The sequence below is a fragment of the Natrix helvetica genome, assembly GCF_964273705.1.
Source record: "Natrix helvetica genome assembly, chromosome: 16".
Classification (NCBI taxonomy): Eukaryota; Metazoa; Chordata; class Lepidosauria; order Squamata; family Natricidae; genus Natrix; species Natrix helvetica.
The window spans coordinates 4,696,034-4,714,410 of NC_138563.1; the positions used below are offsets into that span (position 1 = coordinate 4,696,034).

The window sequence follows — 18,377 nt, forward strand, 5'->3', positions numbered from 1 at the left end:
TGTTTTCTTTCAGACATTTAATTACCAGGCTAGGTAACATCATCAGTGTTAAACTAGAGGTGGGAGGAGGAGGTGTTGGTGGTGTTGGAGGAGGAGGAGGCAGAGGAGAACTGTGAGGTCCTTGGTGCTCTCTGAGCGTCGTTTTCTTGCAGCCGTTTCATTACCAGACTAAGTAACATCATCAGTGCTAAACTAGAGGTGAAAGGAGGTGGTGTGATGGTGGTAGTGATGATGGAGAAGGAGTAAGAGGAGACGGAGGGCTGTGGGATCCTTGGTGCTCTCTGAGCATCGTTGATTTCTTGCAGACATTTAATTACCAGACTAGGTAACATCATCAGTGTTAAACTAGAGGTGGGAGGAGGAGATGGTGGTGGAGGAGGAGGACTGTGAGGTCCTTGGTGCTCTCCAAGTGTGGTTGTTTTCTTGCAGACATTTAATTACCAGACTAGGTAATATCATCAGTGCTAGACAGGAGGACGAGGAGGAGGAAAAAAGAGAAGGAGGTCAGGGCAACGAAGAGGTGTAAGAATGGAGGTAGGTGCCAAGGAGCAGCCTGGCCCTGTGGGAGAAACAGTCCGAGTGGGCCCAGGGTGGGAAGCCCCTCCCAGCCCTGGCTGCGTCTCACCTGAGGGTCTCCACGCGGTCTTTGCTTTCGGGCTCATGCAGGTTCCTCAAAAAACAGAGCAGGAGACAAGCCATCAGCACCCTCCAGTTAGCATTTCCTGCCCCTGATTTTTGTTTTCTTTTTGCCCAAGCCGTGGGAATGGGGGGGGGGGGGGGGGCTTCAAGGCATTCGGAGGAGGGGGGAGGGGGGAGCTAAGGTGTGGTGGGGCACCCCAGGCAGAGCGGACAGCCCCTCTCAGTTGTTGTTCGGCATGCTGGGATCAGCCAAGGCAGCTTTTTGTGGGGAAAAGCTACAGGGGTCAGCCTTGGGTTCGTTTGTCTGGGTGCAAGCACCGTTTCTCTACTCCATTCCCAAACAGCAAAAGCCACAGACAAGCAAGGAACAAAGGAAGGAGGAGGAGGAGGAGGAGATGGAGCTCCTTGGAGTGGGGGAAAACAGGCTGAGCCACGGAATGAGGGAGCGGACTCCTGGTCTGGACACTAGGTCTGCCATGAACCCCACTGGGTGGTCTTCAAAAGAGCCAAGAGAACCCCCAGCCTCTCCTTAGAGGCCTCCGAAGGCGGCTGAATTATTTCTTTCGGGCACGACAGAAGTGGGAAACGGCAGCGTATGTGGGCAGCTCCCGTGTCAAACAAGTTTCATCTCTTTTCGCTTTTTGTTCGAACCCTCCCAGTTTTGGGGAATGCTCCTCCAAACCCAACATGACTCAGAGGCCTTCCTCCCTCTCTTTCTCTTTCATTTCTAACTCTTTCCTTTCTTCTCTTCCTTTTTCTTTTCCTTCTTTCCATTTCCCTTCCTTTCTCTTCCTTGTTACCTTCTTCCTTTTCTAACTCTTCTTTTTCTTTCTTTCTTTTCCTTCCTTCCTCTTCCTTTTGTTTCTCTTTTGTTTCCTCTCTTTTCTTCCCTTTTATTTTCCTTCTTTCCATTTCCCTTCCTTTCTCTTCCTTCCTTGTTTCCTTCTTCCTTCCTTTTCTTTCTTTATTTCTTTCTCTTTCCTTCCTCTTTCGTTTCCTTTCTTCTCTTCCTTTTTTCTTTTCCTTCTTTCCGTTTCCCTTCCTTCCATTTTACCTCCCCCTTGTTACTCCTTCCTTCCTTCTTCTCTCCCCTTTCCTTCCTTTCTTTCTCTCCATTCCTCCCTCCCTTTTCCTTCCTTTCTTTCTCTCCATTCCTCCCTCCCTCTTTTCTTCCTTCCTTTCTCTCTCCACTCCTCCCTTCCTTCTTCCCTCCTTTATTTCTTTCTCTCTTTCTCCATTCCTCCCTCCCTCTTTCCTTCCTTCTTCTCTCCCTTTTCCTTCCTTTCTCTCCATTCCTCCCTCCCTTTCCTTCCTTTTTCCCTCCCTTTTCCTTCCTTTCTCTCCATTCCTCCCTCCATCTTTCCTTCCTTTCTTCTTCCCTCCTTCCTTTTTCTCTCTCCACTCCTCCTTCCCTCTTTACTTCCTTCTTCCCTCCCCTTTTCCTTCTTTCTTTCCTTCTTTCTCTCACTCCTCCCTCCCTTTCCTTCCTTCTTCCCTCCCTTTTCCTTCCTTTCTCTTTCTCTCCACGCCTCCCTCCCTCTTTCCTTCTTCTCTCTTCTTTCTTTCTTTCTTTCTTTCTTTCTTTCTTTCTTTCTTTCTTTCTTTCTTTCTTTCTTTCTTTCTTTCTTTCTTTCTTTAAGTGCAAAGGGCTGTCAGGAAGCAGATATTGCTGAAGCAAAGGCTGGGTACTTGGAAACAAACCCCCCCCCCTTCCAATTCTGCTTATTTTCCGGAGTTTAAACCGGAGTTAATTCAAGGAGATGAAGCTGGCTCGATTCCATTTAGTTAAGACTGGCATCTCGCAGCTCACACGCGACTTTGTAGAAGTGACGGCTGAAAAGTGACAGCACGACGTCCTCCTGATTTGAGAGAGGAAGCATATGGCAACTGCAGCAGGAGACTTAGCTGATCGATAGCACCCTACACAGGCAGTTCTAGACTTACAAACAGTTCGTTTAGCGACCGTTCAAAGTTACAACGGCAGTGAAAAAAGTTAACTTTTTTCAAACTTATGACCGTTGCAGCATCCCCATAGTCACATGATCAAAATTCAGACACTTGACAGCTGACTCATGTTTACGACGGTTGTAATGTGCCCCCACCCGGTGTTTGTGTGTGTGTGTGTGTTGTCATGTGATCTGCTTTGGCGACCTTTTGACAAGCGAAGTCAATGGGCAAGCCAGAGTCACTTCACAGCCATGTGACTAACTTAACCACTGTGGCAAGCAAGGTCGCAAAACGGGGCAAAACTCACTGAACGAACACGTCTCAGGCTGTAGCCATCTCTTCTTTTGGATCTTTGGCCTGCCACACTTTCTATTATTGTACTATGCCTTTCCTATGGTGGGAAAATGGGAGGGGGGAATTGTACGGAGTTCGATGATATGTAGCCATAACAACATTCTTTCTAGGAAGCCAAGGTCATCCTTTGTCTCTGCACCTCTGCACCTGACCGGAACTGGATGGGCGGAAGCTGCCAGCATAGCAGTGGAAGATTGGACCATGGGATGGACTTGTGGGTGTGGGGGGAAAGATCTTGAACTTTCGACTGGGTGGGGAAAACCGGCAAGCTTTCAGATTCGGGTTTTCCCAGATGTGCCAACATGGCTCTCTTCATAAATTGGAACCTTGAGCAATACTTTGCCTCGGACTCTGATTTACTTTTGGATGCTATTTGGAACCCTGACACACTTAGCAACCGAAAGTTTGAGCTCAATTGCGGTCATATGACGCGGCCAGATTTCTCTCTTTATTTTGATCCCAGCTTTACTACTGTTTATTTTACTCAAGGTGGTGAACGTACCTATCCTTCCCCCGCTTATTTTCCCCACAACAATCACCCCGCGAGGTGGGTAGAGCGGAGAGAGGGAGAGAGAGACTGGCCCAAAGTCACCTGGCTGGTTCTTCACATCTAAGGCAGGACTAGGATTCTCAGGCACCTGGTTCCTAGCCCAGCACCTTAACCGCTAGGCCAAAGTGGCTCTCGTAAATTTACCATCTGTGATCTCTCCGTGTGTGTTTTTTTTTCTCCCTTGAAAAGAGATCATTGCAACCAGCACCACGAATAGCATCGTCCGCTTGGGGGGTGCAACCCCTCCCCAGGCCTCCATTTTTATCCCCGAGGAGGGCTGTGAAGTTCCCCTGGCCGGGCTCCCGTTTGCCACCTCCTGCAAGCTAAGCCTGAACCTTCAAGGCAGCGTCCCGCCGCAGAGCAAAGGAACAGCCCAGCTCCTCCTAACCATCACCATGCAGGGAGAGGAGGGGGATAAGCGTGGGGAAGGAGTGGGGAAGGAGGAAGGGGGTGGGAGGGAGGGGGAGATTCTGGTTAGAAAGAGCAGAGGCCCAGTCAAGGCAAAAACCACAAAGATGGAGAATCACCGTTAAAGAGACAGCTTTCTCGTACGCTAAACCAATTTATTTGGCAACCCAGATGGGACGGAACAGCCCCTCCCCACATCCCAGTGGGCTTCCCTTCCTGCAGGCCGAGAGCTAAAGAGACCCCTGCCCCAACTGTCCCTTTAAGGGTGCTCTCTGCGTTCACACACAGCCACCCTTGGCCACCACAGGTTGAGGGGACAGAGAGAGAGAGAGAGAGAGAGAGAGAGAGAGAGAAGCTGGCAGGGAGGAGGTGAGTGTTGCACGAGAGGAAGGAGAAGAGGAGGAGGAAAAAGAACAAATTCCAGAGTGACGAACGCCTACCTTCTGGCAAACCTGAAAGACAGATTTCTAGAAGGGGAGGGGGTAAAAAAAGGGAGGGGGGAGGAAAAAAACACGGTGGTGGGTGGATGAGCAAGCGTGAAAGTGTGAAATGAACAATCCACGGGTCCCTGGAATAGGCCGGGGACCCCATCTTCCCTCCCCAGATTGAGGGGGTGATCTTTAAGGAAAGGGAGGCTGATGCCAATGCTTCCCCCCTTCCCCCCCACCGGTGTCTTGTTCCTTCCATCCAATGCAGGAAGACAAGCAGCCTCCCCGTGTCTCAAACTGGGAGGGTGGGATTGAGGGGGGGGAGGGGGGGCTTCCCAAAAGCCCTGATCGCCTCTTTTTGGAAGACGAGAGGGAGTGGGGAATCCGGGCTCACGCCTCCTCTCTCTTCCGCCCCATAGCCCCCTTTGGCTGGAGGCTGCCCAGGGAAGGACCTACAGAAGGATGGGTTGGGTTGGGAGTGGGGGCAGGAAGGAAGGTAAAACATACAGCAAAAGAAAAGGGAGGGGGGGGCTGGAGACAGGAGGCGCTGGACTGCACAGAGGTGGGTCCCACCCCTCCCAATTCCCAAACTCCCTCCCCTCCTCTTGGGGTCTTGCGAAGAAGAAGAAGAAGAAAAAGAAGGAGGAAGGTTTACAAAACAGCCTCTCGGACAGACGGACGGACACACACACACACACACACACACACACACAGAGGTTTGTGGTTTGGGCTTGCAGACTTTCAATTGATTTCGGCCGTCCTTCTAATATTTAATAGGCCATCTTGGTTTTTTTTTTTTTTTTCAACCTTGAGGGGTTTTTTTTTTTTAAGATGGGCGGACTTCAACTCCCAGAATTCCCCCAGCCGGCAGAAGCAAAAGAGATGAGAACCGGCGGAGCAGAGCGACCCTGGCAAGGGAATTCTGGGAGTTGAAGTCCGCCCAGCTTAAAAGCGCCCCCAAGGTTGAGGAACGCTGGGCGGCCTTGGCTGAAAAAGTGGCAGGTGGGCAGTTAGGACTGGGGTAACCCCCCAACCCGGAAAATTTAAGGGGTGAGGTGGGGAGGCGGAGGACAATTTTGCCGCACACGGCTGAGATGGGGGAACTGGTGATTCCAAATTACAATCCCCCAGAACAGTGATGGCGAAAGTTTTCGGCACTGGGTGACCGAACCAGCTGGAAAGTTTTGGGGTGTTTTTTGGGCTGTTTTCAAGCCGTTTTTCGAGCCATTTTGAGCCCCCCCAAAACAGTGCAAAAACCGCCTTGAAAATGGCTCCCAAAAACGGTCTGTTTTTCGGGCCATTTTCCGGCACTCAGGCGCCCGCGAAGGCCAACTGGCCGCGCCGGAAACTGGAAGAGTAGCTGGCAACGGCACACGTGCCCAGAGAAAGGACCCTGCGTGCCACCTTCCTGCCGTAGGTTTACCATCACAGCCCCAGAAGAACCAAAGGCATCGAAGCCCCATTTGTCTGAAACGGTGTAAGCAGGGTGGGGGGATGGACTAGAAGACCTCCAAGGTCCCTTCCAACTCCTGTTATTCTTACTTCAGGGGTCCTGTTATCAGGAGCCATCATCCCACCCACCCCATCCCGGGCTTTGCAGTGACAATGATGGCTAAGCCATCCTGAACGATGGCTTGTTGCTCCCCAGCTGAGTTACTGCAAAGAAAGTCTCCTTTTTGGGTGGGTGGGTGGGAGGGAGAGGGATTTCTAGGCTGTTCTTTGCATCCCAGACCCACTTGGGTTGGTTGGCCTGCTGAGGGACCCCCTTCTGGACTTCGCCGTGCGTGGTTGGATTCTTGGGCACTGCCTGCAGAGCGTGTGATTCGAGCGTGGACAGATAGGGTGGACAGATAGCAAGAAGCACGAGCAGCGGGATAAAGCGGGATATAGACTTATATCCCACTTTACAGCCCTTTCTAAGCGTTTAAGAGTCAGCGTCTTGCAGGGGCCTCCCCCCCCTCAACAATCTGGGTCCTCATTTGACCGGCCTCGGAAGGACGGAAGGCTGAGTCAACCTCCAGCCTGGTGAGATTCGAACTGCCAAATTGCAGGCAGCCTGCAGTACCGCCCTCTCGCCACTGCGCCGCCACCAGCGGATGGCGGACAATGGGCTGTGACGTTGTGGCGGGGGACGTGGGAGGGAGGGGGGGAGAGGGTGGGCCAGCGAGGGATCCAACACACACAAAGAATCAGCCAACATGCGCCCCTCGGAGCCCCCGAGAACAGCTGGGACGTTTCCCATAGGGGAGCAGAAACGAAGGGGAGGGTCCCATCTCACTCCCACCCTGCCCCCCTCACCCCATCTCCATGCAGTCACGCCACCCAGGATGCACTGGGGGTCCCCTCCCCCACTTCGTTGCCTCCCCTCCCCGGCTCACCTGCGTACGAACTTGGAGGTGAACTTGCTGAAGAGGCTGCCCGACGCCCCTCTCCGCCCTTGGCTGTTGCCCGAAGGCGAGGCGGGCGTCAGGCCGTAGGAGAGGTTCTGTTGGTCCCGGACCGGCCGGAGCTGCCCAGCGTGGAAAGTGCTGCGGCTCTGGATGCCCCGCGGGAAGTTGGTGCGCTCGGGGAGGGCGCTGCTGATGTTGTGGGCGGAAGGGGAGGCCACGGGAGCCCGCTGGGGGGCCGTGCTGTGGGTAAGGAGAAGAAGGAGGTCAATCAGGGGAGGCCGGACCGGGAGACCCTCCACCCCTCTGCCTTGGGAGGTGTGGGCTGAGAAGAGAGAGAAGCCACGTTCTAACTACGAATGCTGGTTTGGGATCCCTGGGGAAGGAGTGAGCAGACAGCAGATCTGTTGGGTTGGACTTGGAGGCCATTTTTAGGTAGTATCTGGGGGCTCTTGGAGGAGGCTTCAACAGTGACGGTGGGGAAGCTGAATCACTTAACGACCGAGGCCGAAAAGATGGTGAAATCAGGGGTGGCCCGGTGCTGTTTCGCTTCACACCACCACCGCTTAGTGACTCGTGTTCACAAGTAGAGGACTACCTATCAAAACTTGATTTGCTTCGTCCTGGGCATGGAGTGGGGGGGAAGCACACCCAGTTGGAATCAGCAACACCGTCCTGGTTCCAAACAAGCCAGGATCGTAAGCTGACCCAGGGCTCTGAAGCGTTTGAGGGCACTTGAAGGATGCCATGAAACCATGTATCCCCCTTCCAGCCTGTAGGCCCAAGCGATCTTCGATGCTCTTAAGAAAAGCCCCCCGTTCATGATGAACTTCCACAAACCAAGATTCCTGGCTTGATGTGAGAAACCAGGGCTGCTGTTTTCCAAAGCCTGCTAGCAGGTAGAAATGAGCATCTAGGCAGAAGGGGAAGGCAGCCCTCGTTCTGCAGGGGGGGGGGGGGGCAGGCACCGAAGGAAAACCCCACGGCTGCCCCACAGGAGAAGGAGGGTTGCCCTCCACAGCTGCTGTGTTAAAGGAAGATCCCCTAAAATATAGGGGATGTCCCCCTCCCAGGTTTCTGGGCAGGACCCCCAAGCCTCTCCATTGTTCTGCCCCGATCCCCTCTAGGCAACCCCCGTGCGAGGGTCACAGCTCTGGGGCCAGGACAGGACGCAGAACAATGAAGCCGAGGGGGGCAGCTGGAGAGACCTGGAGGGAGAGAAGCAGGAGGGAGGGAGGGAGGGAAGGAAAGACTCCGGGGAGCACGCAGCTGCCCACTTGCCTAGGTCGCTGGGCCTCGCAGTGATTGTCGGTGGGGGGCAGCGTGGGCTTGGAGGGGTGCACCGAGGCGGACATGGATTTCTGGTGCTGTCGCGGGCGCGCGGAGCTCACGGCGGCGGAAGCGGAGGCGGTAGAGGCCCTGGAGCCCGGAGTGGTTAGGCTGGGGGGGAGGGGGAGAAAAAATAAAATCAAGCCAGGGAGAAGCCGAAGGTCCAAACCAAGGAGAGGAAATGGGGTGGGGGTGGGGAATTAGGGGGTGAAGCAGGTTGGCGGATGAAATCTGCAGGAGGCCCCCACCGACCGCCCCAGACTATCCGGTGATGTTGCCCCTCTGCAGCTGGTCATCGTGGAGGCTATGCCTTTCCTCTCCTCCCCTCCCTTCTTCTTTTACCCTCCTCTCCCCTCCTTATCTTTTCTTTCTCTTCCCTTACTCCTTCCCCTTTTCTTTTGTTTCCCTTCCCTGGTTTCAGCACATTTGTCTTCCTTTCCTTCTTTTTTTCTATCTCTCTTCTCTTCTTCTTTTACCTTCCTCTTCTCTCCTTTCCCCTTATCTTTTCTTTCTCTTCCCCTTTTCCTTAATGTTTCCCTTCCCTGATTTCTGCACATTTGTCTTCCTTCTTTCCTTTCTTCTATCGTCCTTCCTTTCTTCTTTTACCTTCCTCTCCTCTCCCCTTGTCCCTTACCTTTCCTTTCTCTTCCCGTTTTCCATTGTTTCCCTTCCCTGATTTCTGCACATTTCTCTTCCTTCCTCCCCTTTCCTTCTTTCCTTTCTTCTATCTTCCTTTCCTTTCCCTCCAATCTTTTCTTCCCTCCCCCTCCCTCCTTTTCATCCTGCCCATTCCTTCGTCCCATTCCATCACCAGCTAAAGGCGAGGGGGGGAGGTCCCCTCAACCAACCCTGCCACGCCAACAGACAAGAGCGCCAAAGGAATTCTGGGGAAAGCAAATATACAATACACAACCCAGTATATATGTATATGAAGTAAGCACATTCCACTCCCCCCCAGATGGAACGAGAGAAGGAGATGGAGGCGAATGGAGGCTCTCTGGAGTGGAGTGGGGTGGGTGTATGAATTGTTTGAAGCTTTGAAGGAACCAGGGGTTTGGGTCCGAAGAAAAACAGGCATGCAAGTTTGTGTGTGTGTGTGTGTGTGTGTGTGTGTGTGTGTGTGTGTGTGTGTGTGTGTGAATGTCACAGGAATGAAGGGATGAGGCTTGCTCCTTGCTAGCTAAGGGAAAAGTATCCCAAGAACGTGGGAAAGGACTTTCGGCCAGGAATTCAGGGGAGAGGGGCAGCCTGCAGGGGAAGTAAAGGAAGCCCCTCTCTCTCTCACCAAATGGAGATGAGAGGAGGTGTCCTCCATACACACACCCCCTTCCCCTTATCAGTCCAGGGGTAGCATCAATGGATACTTTAAAGCTAAGCGCCGGGGTGGGGAGGGGCATGGGGGCAAGGTGGGGGTCCTTTTAGCAACCCTTCTGCACCTCCAAGAGGTATCCCTTCCGCAGGGGTGGCTTGCAAGGCTGGGTCCAGGCCACACGTGGGACTTTTAAACGTGGGTCGATTTAGATCCAACTCGTTTTCAAAAAGGCGTTGAAGCGCTTTAGGGAAGGAGAGGGGAGGGGAAAATTATATGCCAATATCTACATCTATCTGTCCTCTATATCTGTCTGTCTGTCTATCTATTTTCTATCTATCATCTATCATCTATCTATCTATCTATCTATCTATCTATCATCTATCTATCATCTATCTATCTAACTATCTATCTATCATCTATCTATCTATCTATCTATCTATCTATCATCCGTCCGTCCGTCCGTCCGTCCGTCTATCTATCATCTATCTATCTATCTATCTATCTATCTATCTATCTATCTATCTATCATCTATCTATCTAACTATCTATCTATCATCTATCTATCTATCTATCATCCATCCGTCTGTCTGTCTATCTATCTATCTATCTATCATCTGTCTGTCTATTTATCTATCTATCTATCTATCTATCTATCTATCTATCTATTTATCTATCATCTGTCTAACTGTCTGTCTGTCTGTCTGTCTATCTATCTATCTATCTATCTATCTATCTATCTATCTATCTATCATCCATCCGTCTGTCTATCTATCATCTATCTATCTATCTATCTATCATCTATCTATCTAACTATCTATCATCTATCTATCTATCTATCTATCTATCTATCTATCTATCTATCTATCATCCGTCTGTCTGTCTATCTATCATCTGTCTGTCTGTCTATTTATCTATCTATCTATCTATCTATCTATCATCTGTCTATCTGTCTGTCTATCTATCTATCATCTATCTATCTATCTATCTATCTATCTATCTATCTATCTATCTATCTATCTATCTATCTATCTATCTATCATCTGTCTAACTGTCTGTCTATCTATCTATCTATCTATCTATCTATCTATCTATCTATCTATCTATCTATCTATCTATCTATCTATCCACACATATCAATACACTACATAGCACTGCAACTATATACCAATAAGAATAACAAAGAGTAAAAAAACTGTTATGTAAAAACTGTTAAAGGAACTGATGAAAGGCTATTTTTATATATAAAAGGTAAAGGTTCCCCTCGCAGAGATGTGCCGGTTGTTCCCGACTCTAGGGGGCGGTGATCATCTCCGTTTCAAAGCCGAAGAGCCAGCACTGTCCAAAGACGTCTCCGTGGTCATGTGGCCGGCATGACTCAACGCCGAAGGTGCACGGAATGCTGTTCCCTTCCCACCAAAGGTGGCTCCTATTTTTCTACTTGCATTTTTTATGCACTTTCGAACGGCTAGGTTGGCAGAAGCTGGGACAAGTCCCGGGAGCTCGCTCCATTACGCGGCACTAGGGGTTCGCACCGCCCGACTGCCGACCTTCCTGATAGACAAGCTCAGCGCCTTAGCCCCTGAGCCCTTCTATTTTTATGTATAAATAAGCATTATTATTACTACTACTATTATTATTATTGCTACTATTATTACCAGAACGATTATTATTCTTCTGTAAAAGTAAATGCACTCAGACCATACACCATTGACTAAGCAACTTGTGTTTATTAAAGGGGGGGAAAATGTGCAAATAAAAATTTAATAAAGAAAAATAATTTTTAAAACAAGTTTTAACTCAATACCCAGGTCTGCAAATCTTTAAAAAGTGGCGAAGGGAGGAGACCCCCTGCTTTAAATAGGAACTTTTGTTCCTGGGGTGGGGCAACCTCTGTGGTGGGCAGGCCGACTTCCCTCCTCCTCCTCCTCCTCCTCTTCTTCCTCCTTACCTATCTTTGCCGTTCTGTATCGAGTTCTGACCCAAGCTGGCGCGGTCCAGCATGGGTGAATTGCGGCTCCGGTTTGTGCTGGTTGAGAGGACGCTGTTCTGCAGAGGAAGAAAAATGCCCAGTGAGGGACGGGCACTGTGCCAGGGTGGGCACGCATGGCAGCAGCTTTCCAGCGCTTCTCATCGGGGAAAAAGGTAGTCCTCGACTTACAACACTTCGTTGAGTGGCGGTTCAACGTTCAAAAAGGGACTCGCGGCTGTTTTTCCGCACTTACGACCGCTGCAGCACTTGCGACCCGTGATCGTGGGATCAAAATTCAGATGCATGGTAAATCGGTTCGTATTTATGACGGGCGCAGCGTCCCTGGGGTCACTGATCCCTTTTTGCGACCTTCTCACTACGGGGAAGCCAGATTTGCTTCACGACCGCACGACTAACTTCACATTGAATGGTTCACTTAACAACAGCGGCAAGAAAAGTCGTAAAAGGAGGCACAACGCGCTCCGCCAATATTCCATTGAGCCACATAAACGTTGGGCTCAATTGTGGCCATTAAGTCGAGGACTACCTGTAGAACAGTACTTTATTCAGGTATAGCAATACAGGTAGTCCTCGACTTACGACCGGTTGCTTAGCAACCATTTGAAGCTACAACGAACACCCCCCAAAAAAGTATTTATAACTCAGTTCTGAAGTTCAACCCAAGTATATCCCCACTACTAATTAAATAACCATTTTTGGAGAACATGGCTGCTGATAGTTTGACTTGATTTATAGGAGGCTTTTTGATGGTTTCCGTACTTTTTAGCGAAAAACGTCCATGCGAATCAATAGACTTGCTTTACGACCAACGTGGGGTTCACATTGTGGCCGCCGGCGTTCGTTTTACAACCCCCGCAAAGCAGGGGCTAAGATCAGGTTGGCCTCGACTTAACGGCGGTCGTGTCTTACGAGGACAGAAATTGGGGACTCCATGAGGGTCGTAGGTCGAGGACTAGCTGGGAAGGAAACTCCCGAGCGGCCACGCTGGACAGGCAGTTACAGGTCAGCGATGGAGCCACTCTCTGCGCCCCCCCAAAGCCCGCGGTGTGTGTGTGTGTGTGTGTGTGTCTTAGGGCACTGACCGTAGAGGGCATAGGGGTGCTCTTTTTCCTCTCCAGGCTGGGCAGGGGGCTGGCGGGCACTTTGACGGTACTCCCAGCCTTGCCGCGCCCGGCCTCCCTCTCCTCTTCGGGCCTCTTGTTCTCAGCGTTGGCAGCCTGCGTTTTCTTGGAGTAAGAGGTGGACGTCGGGAGGTTGGGTACTGCGGGCAGAGGGCAAGAAGAGAGTGAGTGCCAGGGAGATGCAGGAAGGAGGGAGGGAGGGAGGGAGGGGAACCAGGGCTGTCCTTTAGGGGCAAAAGAAGACACACACGCACACGCACACATGCACACGAGACCCTCCCAAAGGTGAGACCTCGAGGACAACGAGGCACTTTTAAGGCGGCCAAACGGAAAAGATTCCAGGCGATTTACATCAAAGACTCAAAAAGTGCAAAGGAAAATGCTCTCATTATTATTATTATTATCGTTGTTATCTCATTTTTGTCCTGCCTATTCACTGATTTATACACGTGTGTGTGCACAAACACACGCACACACATCGCTTTGGTGATCCCAAGGTGGGGGCTAAATACTAACACCGCAACACACACACACACAATTTTCCGCACCACAACGACCCTGTGAGGTGGGTTGGGCTGAGAGAGAGGGACTGGCCCAAATCACTCAGCTGGCTTTCGTACCTAAGGTGGCACTAGAACTCACTGCCTCCTGGTGATTGGCCCAAAATTGCCCTGCCAGCTTTCAGGCCTAAGGCGGGATTAGAACTCACCATCTCCGAGTAATTGGCCCAAAGTCTCCAAACTGACTTTCAGGGCTGAGGCGGGACTAGAACTCACCGTCTCCTGTTGATTGGCTGAACTACCCAGCTGGCTTTTATGTCCAAAAACCCTAGAATTCACTGTCTCTGGTTCCTAGGCCACCCCTTTCACCACAACATGAAACTGGCTATCTATAATGCTGGGAGACGGTGAATTCTAGTCCTTTCCTTAGGCATGAAACAGCTGGGTGACTTTGGGCCAATCACAAGGAGACAGTGAGTTCTAGTTCTGTGTTAGCCATGAAACCTAGCTGGGTGACTTTGGGCCCATCACCAGGAGATGGTGAGTTCTAGTCTCATCTTAGGCCTGAAAACTGTTGGGTGACTTTGGGCCGGTCACTAGGAGGCAGTGAATTCTAGTCTCACCTTAGGCATGAAGCAGCTGGGTGACTTTGGGCCAATCACAAGGAGACGGTGAGTTCTAGTTCTGTGTTAGCCATGAAACCCGGCTGGGTGACTTTGGGCCAATCACCAGGAGATGGTGAGTTCTAGTCCCACCTCAGGCATGAAGCAGCTGGGTGACTTTGGGCCAATCACCAGGAGATGGTGAGTTCTAGTCCCACCTCAGGCATGAAGCAGCTGGGTGGGCCAATCACAAGGAGACAGTGAGTTCTAGTTCTGTGTTAGCCTCACCAGGAGATGGCGAGTTCTAGTCCCTTCCTTAAAGCTGGTTGGGTGATTTGGGGGCCAATCATTCTCTCTCTCAGCCCAACGCACCTCACAGGTTTGTTGTCGTAGGGGAAAATAAGATGTCTTTTGGCACCTTGGATTATTCATTAAAAAAACCGATACAAGGTGGGATCATAAATAAATCAAGGAACCCCCCTTGTGCAGGAGAGGCCCCCCTTCCCCCTCCCTGCATGTCCCAGAATGAAGGGGGACCCCGGAAGTGGAAGAAACTCACCCTGGTCACTTAAGCGGCGCTGCTTGGGGTTGGCGGAGACGCTGCGCTGTACCTTGTGCGAAGGGGAGGGGACCGTGCTGTTGGTGAGCTCAGGCTGGGTGCGAGGTTTGAGCGTGCTGCTGTCGTTGTCAAGCTGGAAGAGCCCGGGGGGGGGGGGGAGGGAAAGAGGGGAATCAGGAAAGGCTCCAGAGCTCCGAGGCGGCTTCTACCCGATCCGTCGCGCAAGTCCTCGGAGGCAGAGCTCCCCACCCCCCAAAAAAACCTTAGTTCTAAGTTGCTTCTCTCCCTGATTAATTTCCACCCATTGCTTCTTGTTCTGCCTTTAGGTGCTTTGGAGAATAGCTTGACTCCCTCTTCTTTGTGGCAACCCCTGAGATATTGGAAGACTGCTATCATGTCTCCCCTGGTCCTCCTCTTCATCAAACTAGACCTACCCAGTTCCTGCAACCGTTCTTCATATGTTTTAGCCTCCAGTCCCCTAATCCTCTTTGTTGCTCTTCTCTGCACTCTTTCCAGAGTCTCAACATAAATGCAACAGCTGATTTTAACAGGGCATCATCATATCTTCTTTTAACGACCCCATAATCCCTTGCAATGTGGAGTCTGGGACACTGAATGGAGCCAGCAGAGTGTTTACTGGCCGGATGCCCTTCCTGTCGCCAATGGAGAGTTTTGTCCAGCAGATATATTCCCCTTGTGCCCAGAGAGAGAAATATCTGCCTCTACCTAGGATTGAACTCACAGCCTCTTGATTATGAGGCGAGAGCTCCACCTCTTAGGCCACCCCACCCCTCCTTCCCTCTAAAAATCACCTTGCCTTATTTATGTACCCACACGTGACAACTAGAAGAAAGAAAGAATATGAAGAGCACCCAAAGCAACGTGACTAATCAGCCTGCCTGCTTCGGGATCGCAAACCACCCCTGCAGGTTGGCCTTCAGAAGCTCGACGCACCCGCCCACCGCTGCCTCGCACTCACCTCTGAGTTCTTGTAACCTAGCAGCAGGTACGTTGCCATCACTTCATTATACTTCTGGCTGACTAAGGACTCTTGGATTTCTTCCCTGGTGTACCCCATGGAAATCATGAGCTCTGGAGGGCGAAGGAGAAGAAGGGGGTGGGAGGGGGAGGAAGAGGAAGAGGAAAGTCAAGACCGTCTTGTAGGAAAGACCTCCCCCCCCCCTGCTCAGAAGATGGAACATCCCATCTAGCCAATCAAACGAGGATCGCCCAACCCAGGGGTGGGGGTGTGGGTGTCAAACTCGATTTCATTGAGGGCCGCATCAGCGCTCCGTTTTCAGCTGCGATGGCTTCCGGCAGCCCTCTGCCAGCCAAAATGGAGCTCAAGGGGCCTGCTTGCAGCCCCCCCCCCCCAGCTCCATTTGACTGGCAGAAGCGACACGGGACGGTCCCGGGGGCCAGATCTAAGCCCCCTTGTGGGCCGAATCTATCCCACGAGCCTTGGGTTGGACGTCCCTGGCCTAGTCCGTCACCCCTTCCTAACGTTGTACCTGTCCGCCGAGGGTCCTTGTAGTCTGGCAGAGGTTCCACGTAAGGCTTCAATTCATCGTCCTCGTGACCCACATTCATCCAGCGGTCTTTCATGATTTGCTGGGGGGGGGGGGAAGGAGAGGCAGGCATTAGAACGGCAGAGAGCGGGGATGGGACATCGGGGGTGATGGCTCCTTTGGATGACACGTGGACTTCAAGGGGGCTCTAGAATTCTGGGAGTTGAAGTTTTTCCCGTCAGGAAATTCCTCCTTATTTCCAGGTTGAATCTCTCCTTGTTCAGTTATCCATTATTATTCCTTGTCTGGTGCTTTTGGAGAATAGCTCGACCCCCTTCCTCCTCTCTGGGGAAGCCCCTCAAATATTGGAAGTCTCCTGTCTCCCCTGGTCCTTCTCTTCCCTAGACTAGCCAGGCCCAGTTCCTGCAACCGTTTAGCCTCCAGGCCTTTGATCATCTTAGACAGAGTCAGATTAACAGAGACGGAAGGGACCTTGTAGGTCATCTAGTCCAACCCCCCCTCCAAACAGGAGACCCTTCACCATTTCTGACAGAGGGCAGTCCGGTCTCTTCTTGAAAGCTTCCAGGGATGAAGCTCCCACAACTTCCGAAGGAAACTTCTGCTCCTTGGGTTGATTGTTCTCCCTGTCAGGAAATTTCTCCTTATTTCCAGGTTAAATCTCTCCTTGATTAGTTTCCATCCATTATTCCTTGTCTGGCCTTCGGGTGCCTTGGAGAATAGCTTGACCCCCTTCCTCCTCTCTGGGGAAGCCCCTCAAATACTGGAAGATGCTCTCCTGTCTCCCCTGGTCCTTCTCTTCCCTAGACTAGCCAGGCCCAGTTCCTGCATCCCTTCCAACTCTTGTCATAATGGTTCTGTTAAACCACAACTGGCTAAATTTGCCCAGGATTAACCATAAGCCATTGTTGGGTAATTGTTACAGCTGGGCCTCTATGTTATTCCCAAGCACCGTCTTGCTCTTTCAAAGGTAACAAAGAAAACATGACACAACCGAAGGGAGCCAGGATTCCTATTGCTTTCGCTGAAGACATATGTTGAATCACCTTCGTGTCCCCCCACCCACCCGTCCCCAATTTTTGGTCTTTTTGAAGTGTGAAGAGAGGCCTTTTCTGATCCTGAAATCAGCAGCTATTCACGGCCGCGATTGATGGCCCCGGTAACAAAAGGGAGAAACAGGCGTCCGTTTTGTTCCGTTTTCATCCTTCCAAACCGCTAATTACGAAATTAAATTTTGCAAGATCGTGACGGACTTGGGATTGAACCAGGCCTTGTGCAAAAAAGATCAATTGAGCAACGAATCCGGGGATGGGCGAGCTCTTGCCGTCTGGCCCACGACTCCGTAACCATTATAGGGAGTCCTCGACTTACGACCACAACTGGGCCCCAACATTTACACCGCAAAGTGAGACAGTTAAGTCTGTTTTTTCCCCCTTCTCTTTCTTGCCACCGTTGTTAAGTGAATCACCGCAGCTGTTAATTTACTAACACGGTTGTTAAGTGACTCGGGCTCTCCCGTTGACTTTGCTGGCCAGAAGGTCGCAAAAGGGGATCACGGGACACCCCCGCCCCGAGACACTGTGACCGTCGTAAATAGGAACCAGCACCTGCATTTGGATCACCTCACCATGGGGATGATGCAACTGGAGGGGAAGGGAGGACTAGGGGTTGATGAGAGACGTTGGCCCCTCGTGCCGTGCCACATGGCTGCCAAAAAAGGCCTGAGGTTGGTACTTAGCCTGGGAGCTGCTGGCTTCGGGGATTAAACAGGAAGTCCCAGAAAGGTTAGCCAGGATTAGCCACCCGCCCAAAGACCTCAGCCACTAAGTCTTTCGCTGACCGGGCCGAGTGTGTGTGTGTGTGTCTGTTCTGTGAACTCCACCTACTGGTTATGTTTGTGAAAGACACCAACCTAGTCAGGGGCTTTCCCCAAGCACAGGCAGTCCTCCACTTACGACCGTTCATTTAGTGTCGGTTCAACAATTAACACTGGAAAAACGTAGAAGCCAATTTTCACACATATAAACGTTGCAGCATCCCTGTGGTTAAGGTAAAGGCTCCCCTCGCACATCTGTGCTAGCCGTTCCCGACTCTAGGGGGCGCTGCTCATCTCCGTTTCAAAGCCGAAGAGCCAGCGCTGTCCGAAGACGTCTCCGTGGTCAGGTGGCCGGCATGACTCAACGACGAAGGCGCACGGAATGCTGTTCCCTTCCCACCGAAGGTGGCTCCTGTTTTCCTACTTGCGTTTTTTAAACGTGCTTTCGAACTGCTCGGTTGGCAGAAGCTGGGACAAGTCACGGGAGCTCGCTCCGTTATGCGGCGCTGGGGATTCGAACTGCCCAACTGCTGACCTTTCTCATCGACAAGCTTCAGGTTCTTAGCCCGAGCCACCGCGTCACTCGGTACCTGTGGTTACGTGATCCTAATTCAGACATTTGCCAACTGACTTGTATTTATGATGTTGGTCGGGAAGGTCCCCTTTTGCGACCTTTCCCGACAAGCAAAGTCGACGGGGAAGTCAGATTCGCTTAACAACCGTGTGACCCACTTGACAACCGAAGGGATTCGCTTAACACCGTAGCTGTTAAGGTCGTAGCACGGGGGCAAAACTCACTTCACAAATGTCTCGCTTAGCAACGTACATGTTGGGCTCCGCTGTGGTCGTTAAGTTGAGGGCTACCTGTATACCGTTATCCCTCTGCATCAACCACAAACCATCACAAGC

At 51.4% G+C, this 18,377-nt stretch overlaps 1 protein-coding gene across 9 annotated transcripts in view; it reads right to left on the minus strand.

The window, feature by feature from the left end:
* Positions 1-18,377, minus strand: part of MARK2 (microtubule affinity regulating kinase 2) — a 77,859-nt gene that overhangs the window by 2,282 nt on the left and 57,200 nt on the right. For 3 of the 9 annotated variants that reach the window (XM_081968155.1, XM_081968161.1, XM_081968154.1), the window contains exons 10-18: positions 15,638-15,737; positions 15,106-15,218; positions 14,127-14,259; positions 12,427-12,605; positions 11,303-11,400; positions 7,995-8,153; positions 6,705-6,956; positions 4,339-4,365; positions 626-670 (exon numbers count right to left, since the gene is read on the minus strand). In XM_081968155.1, coding sequence (XP_081824281.1) covers positions 626-670; positions 4,339-4,365; positions 6,705-6,956; positions 7,995-8,153; positions 11,303-11,400; positions 12,427-12,605; positions 14,127-14,259; positions 15,106-15,218; positions 15,638-15,737 — 1,106 coding nt within the window. The remainder of the gene's footprint in view (positions 1-625; positions 671-4,338; positions 4,366-6,704; positions 6,957-7,994; positions 8,154-11,302; positions 11,401-12,426; positions 12,606-14,126; positions 14,260-15,105; positions 15,219-15,637; positions 15,738-18,377) is intronic. The other 6 variants (XM_081968157.1, XM_081968159.1, XM_081968156.1 and 3 more) reach the window with 6 other exon arrangements.